The 11,136-nt window shown below is 45.1% G+C and overlaps 1 protein-coding gene across 8 annotated transcripts in view; it reads left to right on the top strand.

The window, feature by feature from the left end:
- Window positions 1-10,903, top strand: part of STAT2 (signal transducer and activator of transcription 2) — a 1,902,691-nt gene extending 1,891,788 nt beyond the window's left edge. For 4 of the 8 annotated variants that reach the window (XM_069653702.1, XM_069653698.1, XM_069653699.1 and 1 more), the window contains one exon: window positions 7,312-7,512. In XM_069653702.1, coding sequence (XP_069509803.1) covers window positions 7,312-7,403 — 92 coding nt within the window. In that variant the 3' untranslated portion in view covers window positions 7,404-7,512. Of the gene's footprint in view, window positions 1-7,311 lie in introns of all 8 variants that reach the window. The other 4 variants (XM_069653696.1, XM_069653703.1, XM_069653697.1 and 1 more) reach the window with 2 other exon arrangements.
- The last annotated feature ends 233 nt before the right edge of the window (window positions 10,904-11,136 follow it).

The following is an 11,136-nucleotide window of genomic DNA, read 5'->3' on the forward strand; positions in this document are numbered from 1 at the left end:
GAATAAAGTCACAGGTGAGCAAAAGTCACTAGGCAGGGCCCACTCTTAGAGTAGCCGGAGCGAAAATGTGCCCAAGATCACACTGTTAGTTAGAGATTCAAAGTCTTGCAAAGAGTCAAAAAGAGTTTAGAGTGGCTCAGAAAGTTTAGCCAAAGTGTCCCAGGCACTCCCAGGTTCGAAAGCCGGGGACTAAATCTACCCCGTACAGTCGGTGGCAAGGGAAGCCAGGCGGAACACAGTACCTTAAGCGGAAAGGATCCTCCAGCGGTGGCAGTTGTTCCAGGCAGTGGCAGCAGGGCTCGACGTCGGTCAGGGGAGAAGAAGTTCTCGCTGAAGAGCAGAAGAAGAGGGTCGTTGCACTGCCCGGGAAGAAACCAGCCGCGGAGTCCTCCGGTTAAAGGGTTGGTACCGACTTTCGCGGTATGGGGGTAAAGTGTGGTATTCCGGTTGCCGGGGTGCTTGGCACAGGCAAGGCGGCCACGAGATACCTCAAAGAACGGAAAGAAGGCGAAAACTGGTTGTCCCCACCAGTCAAGGGAAGGAGCCACTCCGTTAAGAGTTCTCCTCGGTCGTCGGGAAAAAAGCGGTGAGACGGTTCAGCAGGGCTCCACCGGGTGGTGTCGTCGAAGCAGGTCGGCTCAGCTCTTCCCTCGTCGGATTCTTGGTCCTGTGGCGACTTCTGAAGTCCCAGTCCCCAAAGCCCTGCTTTTATGCAGCAAGCCCCCATTCACCCAGCCTAGCTGTCACTCAAACATGCTAAGTGGTGAGCCGGGCGGCTCACCACTTGGGCCAATCAGGACGGAGTGCGACTTGAGTTACCAAGGTAACTCAGTCCAGGGTGCCTAAATCCCCCTCCACCCCTCCTAAGTACCCCAGACAGAGTGGCACCACTTTGGAGGGCTTCTGTGGAGAAGCCCGCCAAAAGTGGAACAAAGGGCTCCACTTTGGGTCAGAGTTACAGAGGCGAACACCAACGCCATTTTAGAATCAAGTTTTGGCAAAAAGTCCCAACCGGAGTTATAAAAATAAATATATAAACCGGCGGTATGTTTAAGGCTACCGTAAATAAATAATTAAATGTGTTAGCCTAAAACAATGGGAAATCCCATAGGGAAATATTCGCGGTCGAATATAAAAAGTAGTTTCCACTGCCACCAGCCAAAACTCGATCAGGGGGGACTGAGACGTGCCCCCTCGACTAACAGACCCTGGGGCAATCGAATTGCCCCAGCCAGTACGTCCACAATATGATGGTTTGTACTGGTTCTGTTCAGGATTCAAGACTAGCAAAGTCTTTGGTGACTTTACATGCCCTGGGAGACAGTAGTCAGTCCCAGGGTATGGAGTCTATGTTGGGGAGTCCCTAGGACACCCCTGGGTCACGGCACAGAGGGTGCTGTGTGACCCACATCACAAAAATACATGAGGCCCTATGGAGTAAAAGACCCCATAGCCCATTCAACACAAGGTTTAACCAAGAAAACACACTTCAACATGTCCAAGAGTGAGGGTAAAAGAGTCTCACTCTTGGCAGGAGAAAAAAATTAAACCCCAGAAATCCAGCAAAGCTGCTGGGGGACTCACTAGGTAGGGAAATTCAGCCTAAACAGAGAATTCTCCCTAACAGTCGCCTATGTCTTGTCATATTTGGGAAGGCATGCAGCCAGTTGGTCATTACCCTTGGTTAATCGGGATGATCCTATTCTGTACAGTTTTGGGGGTTTCCAGCAGGAATTAGACGAGCCATTCGCACGCAGGTCATGGGGACACGCATTAGATGGAGAGCTGTTAAATTTTCGACAAGGGACCCAAGCTCTCTTAGTGTATATCACCACCTTTAACCGTCTGGTGGCCGAAACAAACTGGCCTGAGGTGAAAAGAACCACCTTGTTTTATCGAGGCCTTCGAAGTGAACTCAAGGATGTCTTGGCTTAGGTAGTCAACCCACCTGAACGTTGCTCAGAGTATATTGATCTGGTGGTGCAATTGGCACATCGGTTGCAGGAAAGAAAGTCAGACCGAAGCCTTTCGGTAGGGCGCCCTGTTTACGTGCGTCCGTGGGAGGTGCCCACCCGTCCCATGGAAAACCCACCGAAGCCCATGCAGTTAGGCAGTGTTGCGAGAGCCCCTGACCAAGGAAGAAAGAGAGAGGTGCCGGCATCAACTCTGTATTGGGGCAAGGCCGGACACTTCCTAAGGGACTGCCCAGTTAAGACTGCCCGGAAACCTTTGGGAGTGACCGATATTGGCATTAAAAAGGAACTGCCTAGAGAGCCGTCAGAAACCATGGCCCGGCAAGTGTAGAGATCGGCTTGCCGGGGAAGGAAAGGGCCTCAGCGGTCTCGCACCTCACGATACCAGTAATCCTATTATGTCCTAAACAGCGACAGCTGATGCATGCCTTGGAAGCATATGTTGACTGTGGGGCAGTAGGGAATTATATGGACATCACTGTAGCCCAAAGGATTGGTGAGTCTACACTCAGAAGAGAAAAGGTAGATAATATAGTGTCTGTGGACGGAACACATCTGTCATCAGGACCAGTGACCCAGTGTAAGAAAGAGGTTGAACTGTTATGTCACAAGGGTCATTGGGAACGCATAGTTTTTGATCTAATAAACGCACCTGAGTTCAAGCTCATACTAGGCATGCCCTGGTTGGAGTGCCACAATCCGATCATAAATTGGCGGGGACACACCTTGACATTCTCCACCAAGTGCTCACAGACATGCTATCCCTCTACACCTATGAATGCCAGCCCATCAGGTTCTTCGTTACGAAAGCAGGATCCCGGAGTGATAATCAGCTCTGGTGGAAAGTAACCCCCCTTCCCCCTGTACGAGACATATCGGGACGTTTTTCAAAAGGAGCAGGCTAACACTCACACTTTCACTAGACACTACAGTCTAGATGTCGCCCGTGGGGCTGATGCACGTTTTGGCAGGACGGTGCTGCAAAATATGTTAGTATAACTTTCTGCCCGCTTCCTTTGCCTCACTGCTTGGGGAGTCTATCAGATAAGGAATCTACGGGAGATCAGCAATCCATTGAGGGAGAAATTACTTACTGTAATGTTCTTTCTATGGATACTTCTCCCGCATATTTCTCTTTCTTTTGTCTGATGCGCCACCGTAATAAAGGAGGCTCTTTTTTATATTTGTATCTACTGGTTTACCACTGAATACATTACTTTTCCTTTAGCTGCATGTGAAACATAACAGCTCTCCGGCCAATGATTCATTCTTGAACTGTTTCTGTTTCTAGCTCATCAGGTATTGTTTTATACACCTTCTTTTTTTAACTCAATATCTCGTTGTACGTCTGCTTTTTTTATTTGACTCCTTCCGTACCATTATTGTACTCGCTACCCCTCTTGACAGGCATTGCATTTGGAAGACATTTTAACTTTGGTAGCTTTTTACTTCCCTGATGATCAGTATTTTGGATTAACCTCTATGTTTTGACCATTTATTTTAAATCTCTTGGTCAGTCTAGAAATGTCTACCTGCAAATCATTTTTCTTGGGAGATGTATTCCTATACTGAATCATTTGTGATACAAATCTACATTCCTTATTTGAATTGAATGGTGATACTATATCACTTTTGTTGTTCAACAGATACATTTATTTTCTCCTGATGTAGTGAATCTCTTTCCTAAAACACGTTGAGCTTCACCTGTCAAATATAAAGAAAGTTTAAGAAATGTTTGGAGTTCTCACTTATTCATGTATTGTTTTTAAGAGCTGCTTTGGTCGGCACGTCTACTCTAGAAGTGAATTGAATTCTATACTTATTTAGATATCTTAAATGGTATACCAGTACAAAGGTGTGCCTGAGTCTTTGGATACCATCTCTCTCAATGTCTTTATTCACTTGCTTTACTACACTGACAGCATTTGGAAACTCACCTCAAACTGTATTTAAAAGAGAAGTGTTAGTGCATTTAGCAGAGTAGGCTAAGGAGAATGTGTCTATCTAGCAGTGAATGTTTTAGTGTGTTAGTTACCTTTGGCTTTTCATTGATCAGTTTGTCTAGGGCCTAAATAAATAACTGTATTTTTATGCATTCTGCATGGCTATTTTATTAAGAGCATTCTGTGTGTGCTTAACATAACGCTTTACCACTCTCGCACCCTCCCAAGTCTAGGCCTTACTGTTCAGTCACACTACCCAGATAGAGTTTGGCTAGACATTAGTGTTTGTCCCTGTTCATCAAAATAGGCTGGCCGCTCTGAATTTGTCATGGGGCTGATTCTTAAAATCCATCTTAGAAACCCAGAAAGACCACCTGACCTGAATTAAGGTCAAGGGGCGCAACCAGCTATATAAATGACACACATGATGCCAGACTGATAATGGACATTTCTAATTTGAAGAGTGTAACGTGGTAGGAAGGACTAAAGGTAAGTGTTTGGGCAGAATCATATTTTTAAGGGTTCTCTTGACCCATTTAATGGGACCCCTGAACATTTTGTTTTTTTCTCCTTAGTTTTCTAGGATCTTTGACTTATTTTTGTTCTCAGAAGGACTTCTATTCAAGCCTACCTGTCACTGTAACCCTTTTAAAAAATATATATTTCCCTATGGCAGTTCATATAGCTCATAGGACAGGTGTGGTTTTTAAGCACCCCATTTTGGCACTAGTGTGATTATAACATTCTACTATGGTTTTGTGGAGCAGGCTGGTGCCAGCTGTAGTGTAGTTTTAGCTTCACCAGGGATGCAGCTGATTTTTCCCCCATTAGTAGCCCAATGTACCATTATGGAAGCCATTGGGGTACCAATGCATTTGTTAAGCATTTGTTAAGCCCTACTCTCAGACATAATGTTTTGGGCCATCCCTTTGTTTGAGAAAACCATGAGGCATTTCTAAAATGACTGTCGTGCAAACATGGTCTCACGATGAGCCCAGCCATGCCCCTCTGTACTGGTTTGGACTGGTTTAGACTAGTTCCTAGCTTTAGATATCCCAATACACAACCTGTAATGGTGGACCTGAATGTTTGGTGGTTTGTTGAGTGTCAGCCTGATTGGCTGGCTGCTAACATCTTTGTGCTTCTGCTTTTTGTGTGATTACATGGCTGGCTTAATCCAGCCCATGAGTGAATGTGTTTATCTAAGGGCGGTCCTGTGCATTCCTTAAGTCTGCTGGGAGTTTTGCTGGTGTACTTCCCAGCATTGTTGGTGGATTTTGCTACAAAGATGTGTCTGAATTTCTTTTGCTGGGCCCTGTTTCCTATCGCTTAGCTCCCGTTTCCTCTTTTGGCTGCTGGATGTCCTTCATGGGCTACCCTTGTGCTTCTCTTGATCCTCATCACTGGATGGGATGGATTTCCCATGCTGGGTCTGTTTTTGTGCTGATTTACTTGCATTTGTCGTACTACCTTTGTAGTCATTGCAACTTAAGGTAGAATGCTGCTGTTATCAGAAGGGTGGACACCACTAGCCCACCTCCGCTCTTTATCTGGGCCATCTTGGGTCACCTCCACTGTTGTCCCTGTTGTGGGGCTGGCTGCTCTGTTTAGTCCTTCTAGCCACCTGGATACTTTTGATCGGGTTCCTCCATCTTCCTGCGTCCTACTCATCGTTGCTTTCACTACAGGCTCTAGTAGTTCACCCATTTGGAAAAAGAGATACTTTTTGTAATGTTTTATATAGCACCACTATCACCAGAGACAGTTTCAGAGCGCTTGGTAACCTGTTTTACTTCTTACCAATGTGGTACTTGATTTATCACATGCGTGCTTGGGGGGAGAGAAAGGCTGAGTTGACCCGACTGGGGTATCTAACCAATGATTCAAGACATCATCTTGTTCCCAAGGTGAGCAGGTGATGCTTAAACTATCATGCTGTGTATTCTTCCTTTGAGTTGCATGGGTCATCGTTAGCGGTGCAAGACCCTGGGTACCGGATCCTGTAACTCCACCTTTGGAAGAAGCTTTTTTACTTAATTTAGTTGTTTCCTCATTCCCAAGCCAACTTCTCTGAAACTGGTGCCATGAGTACTTACATGTGGGCCCAGAGCTGGTGGCTTATTAGTCGGGTTTCCCATCAGGGGTCCCCTGGGTCCAGTAGGGGTGGGATACGGCAGGACCTCCCTTTATCGTGGTTCGCCATTGACTTACATTGGGCAAATCCTGCTTTGCTTCCTATTGATGTGGGGCTTCTGGGCATTGAATCTGGTACTGCAGCTCTTGCAGGGGGTGTCCTCTGGCATCTCCTGGGGTTCCTTGGGGCCATTTCCACACCTCTTGGTTTAAACAGAGACTTACCTACCCTTTCCTCATTAGCACTGCTATGCCTATTGAATGTATCCTGTTTTTTCCTAAGGGGAACTTTTACCATCCATACAAACTCCTTTTAAGGGACTTCAAAAGGTACTTACCGGTACACTGACATTTTCCATGGATTGCCCTTAAGTCCCTGGGGTTTTAGCGTTTAACCTCGATTTACTATGTATTTTTTAAATCCCTGCATTACACTCTTGCCTACTGAAATGTACTATGTTTCAGTATCATTGGTAATTTCTAGGAGTGTAATGATCCCTTATGGGTCTGGTCTTGTGAGATTAATCTTGTACTAACGTTTAGTGGTCCTCTGGGCATTGAAGTGTTAATATCTTTACCGCCCCCCCCTGGGTGCTACAATTAGTGTATGATGTTCATTGGTATTATGATTACAGCTCTGCAGTAGAGGCGTGGGGAATTACTAGAACTATTGATGTGATTTTAGGCCCTGAACACGACTCTCTAAATGTGTTTTACTGTTGTGTAGGGTTTCCTTTTTTCCCCGCCCCTTTGCCTCAAGCGTACTGTGCCTACTACCTGGTAGTTTGCATACATATATGACACTTTACTGTTTTATACATACACTGTGTCTAACGAATATCCCAAAATACTTGTTTGGTCTTCTAGATATTCTGTGTGATTTTATAATGAAGACATCGAGCCTCCCTCATCCCTCGAGGTAGGCCTGACTGCTTGACTGCTCTACCATAGCTACCACTTTAGAGCCTTTGGTCTTGCCTAAAGGTTAGATGTTTTTTAGATGCCTCACCAGAGAGCTGTGGAACAATCTTCATAACCATTGGAAATGCCTTCTTCTATTTACTTACAGAGAGATAGAAACTGGGTGAGGGTGGGTCCGAGGAAGGGGAGATGTTTGGGAATGGGAGGTCTAACCAGATGAGAACCAAATCACAAAGTTGTCCTCCAGTGAAATGGTGGCACGCGCAAAAGAAATGACCATAGGCATAGAGTTCTGCGCCTTTTGACTTGCCTCTTCTCATGTGTCGACTCTTGTGTTTCAGCTCCCGACTTCTCTGTGCTGAGCCTGATGACTGGGCCCGACGATCCCATGATGCCTGTCTTCAAGTTTGAAAACGGCGACGACTTGTATTGACACTTCTTGCTGCCTTGCTCTGGAGACAGCTTGAAAACTGAAAGGAATATGGACTCTTCAAGCACAAATGGCATCGTCCGCGTTTCCTCTTGCTTTCACCAGACTGTTATCCCTACTCACACCAGGACTAGGATGCTCCCCGATTCCCTCAAGCCCCGGGATTAAGAGCAGACGCCACGCAAGGAGTATGCTGCCCTGCTTGAGCTGGAGCTCCCACCTGAAGTTCAGTAATGAGCCTAGAGTTACTTACATCGCGTAGAGATTCCAGTTAAAGGCCCAGGTTATTCATCTAACCGCTATGCTTAGCCACAGGCAGTGAGCGATTTGGCACTGGGGCATGTCAATAAAAATACCATCGGCATCAAAGTCATATTTTAACCATTGTGCAATCTATGAAAGTGTTTACCATCCAAGGGTCTTCATTTCTGGGCATTATTTGACTTTTTCTGGACTAATAACATCCAAAAGGGCTTAACTTAAGCACTGCGCCTTACTCAACCTATCCCCACCTTCCTTGGTCACAGTCGAAGAGGGGTTCCTTTACCAGTGCTGATTGATTTACTGGAAAACAAGCAAAAAAACTTAAACTGCAAGAAAGAAGAGATACAGGACAAAAGTGCCCTAGAGTTTATGCATGAAGTCAAAGATGATGGATTACACAAATTGTGCAGGGACACCAGTTAGCGGGCGAGTTGTGCAGTGTATGTGTATAAACAATCCTAGTTCTCCTGGTGCAAACAGGGAAGGAATTGGACCGGAACAAGACAGAGCGTAGCTCCGGCAAACATGTCTTGCCGTAGCAGTGTTCTGTGTCTACCCGAAGCCCAAACGCCCTACCCCCTCCCCCCAAGTTGAGGAAGCTCTCTGCCCTGGCTGCCAAGAGTCTCCTGAACGCTGTGCCTTTGGCATCTCAATGCATGCAGCGATATGCAACTGGCTTCAAATTGCACCTGAAAGCCATCCTTTGCTCACCAGGACAGCCACCACTCAAACAATGCAATAGTCCAAAGCTGTATATATGTCTCTTGCTCTGCCCACATGCCACTGTCCTGGAGACTACTCTGACCCATCAAATGAGCATCATGCCAAATGTGCATTGCATGCTCGAAAGAAATACACATGTTTAATTACAATCACAGACATGTTTGATACATTGGTGGTCATTTCTATGTTCCCAAAAGGCACTTTGATTTTATGCAAAGCAGCCAGCATCCTATATTTAGGGCACCCACATTATTCAACACCTAGCTCCACCTCTCAGTCCCACCCACACCACTGACCATCCGCCACCCCCACCCATGCAGGAAAGGGGCAGGGGAAGTTGCCCAAGTCATTTTTGTCCATTTCCAGCACTGGTTGCAACCCACTCTGTTACATCAATGACTGTGTTGTGATGATTGCTTAAGCATGAAAGCCAATAATATTGAATATTTAAATTGTTAGTATTGTAGTGTTTTCTGTGGGAGGAAGGAAGGCCTCTAAACGAGGCTAGGCATAGAAACCATACTTCTGTGACATTTCTCCCGCCAACATTTCACAGCACTGCTACTATTCGCAGTGGCTAACTCCCACTGGTATTGTCAACGGGTAGGAAAGGATCCTGCGCCAGACCCAATTCTCCCTGCATGTTTTTATCCTTCTGATACTTTCCGAAGCTTTCTTAGCAATCCAAAGAACTGTCCGTAGACCATTTGGTGGATACTTTAACCCTGTTTGCACCACTAATCCTTATGCTAGGCACTTAAAAAGAAATGTAATACCACTTGTTTATCAATTCACGAAAACTTGTGATGACATTTTGTACAAAATACAAAACATTCCGGAAATGAAAGCAAGGTAAGACCATTTCCTCCATGGTTTCAGATATTAGCATTTTAGTTTAGTTTATTGCATGGGACTGTACGCGGACCCTATTGAATGGGGCCCCTAGGGGTCCCTCGTGATATGGAAACAAGGTAATAACCATACACGAAAAGATGCGCCAGACACGAAGTTCAAATTCCCGATGCTAGGGTTTATTGCAAGGAAAAATAGTCCCAATTGGCCAATTCTGGTCTCACGCCCCGCAACGTGAGTTTCCTAGACCTCGAGGGACGCAAGAGAGAGAATTACGTACATCAGTTACATATATACACAAAAACACAATGCATATCATACAATCAGCAATGTCATGTTTAACACCCCCCTTTGGTTAGCTTCTTTGAACTCGGGATGACAATGGACATTTCCGACAGGTATGACAATTATGACACTTTCGATGTCTATTCTAGTAACAATGTGCAATTTAGAAAGTGCGGAGGCATCTTTTAGTTGTTGAACAGAACACGGTGGTGCTGTTCTTGGAAGCAAGCTGCACACGGGGGAAGGGCCACATTCCAAGCTTTGCTATCTATGAGGTACTATTCGTGTCCTGGGAGCCGACACGTCCTAAAGGGTTTTGCGAAGGGGGGCCGTAAGAAGAGCATAATTCAAGCCTTTCGCTGTTTTATTCTAACATATTCTTCCACAGTACGAGACTGGCTGGCAGCTGTGAAATGATTAAATGCCCTGCAGCTCTCCCTCAAGGCTACAGAGACGGAGCGTGGGCATTCCTTTCTGGGCTACTCATGAGGTGTTTCAACAAACTCCTCAGTCCCGTGACCTTGTCCTTTCATATTCAGACAACAATGTTTAACAGTTGAGCAGAGTAAGCAGAATTCGCAAGAATTGCAAGCTGCAAAGCAGTTTTAGACAGAAAGCAATGAGCAATGGTTAACAAGCAAAATGGCGATTCTGCTACATTTAAAATGGCCGCTTGTTAGTCAAGCATAACAGTCTATGTTTCTATGTTCGGTGCATAAGACGGTTGGCCTACGGCCATCAAGTTACATCTGTCATTCAAATGAAGGGTATTCACTTTTCCAGATTGACAAACCCTCCTTTTGGCCATATGCCAAACGTCTTATTCATTTATTGTATCCTCCTCCGATGAGGATAAGTCTGGGGTATCTATGTCTGAACCATCTTCATCATTAATGTCTATAGCCATGAATTGTTTTACTGTTTTTGTTTCATCAGTGTCTCTATTATTTTGGTCATGCGTTTGTTTTCCTCTCGACACCATGTGCACACATCTCTTAGTACATCCCTCAGTTATTTCAGTGCAAACTATTGGTAAGCATTGTATGCAACAGCAACATTTTATGAATATACCAAGTACCATCATTAGTATCGAAATTAACTTCCATCCCCAACACCGCAATAATCCCCAAAACCAGGATCCTATCCCCCAAACCCCTTCTTCAGTAGAGAGTGTGGAATTTAGGACATGTAATTTCCGGATTGCTTTAAATATCGTAGGGGAGTGATCATTTATATACACACAGCATGCAGTTTTTACGGGTTTGCAAACTCCCCCACGAGCAACTAATATTATATCGAGAGCCATCCTGTTTTGGAGTGCCATTAGTCTTATTCCTTTTTCTTCTAACGTCATATTCAATAAAATATCCGTTGTTGAATCTATTGTATTTTTTAATATTCTAGACAGTTTTCTTATATTGTAAGAATTTTCTATTTGGGACAAGAATGGTATAAATGATTTGGCTATATCCATTGCTTTCATTCCATCCTCGCTACTCCTTTGAGTTCTACCTTTTTTTCGTCTGGCTACTTCTGCTGTCTTCAAGAGGAACACTCCTGGAAACAGTAGACCTAGGTAGCATGTACCTCCCCAGTTCCTAGGTAACCATGG

This window comes from Ambystoma mexicanum, chromosome 3q (assembly GCF_040938575.1).
Source record: "Ambystoma mexicanum isolate Mex_15411 chromosome 3q, UKY_AmexF1_1, whole genome shotgun sequence".
In the NCBI taxonomy this organism is placed as follows: domain Eukaryota; kingdom Metazoa; phylum Chordata; class Amphibia; order Caudata; family Ambystomatidae; genus Ambystoma; species Ambystoma mexicanum.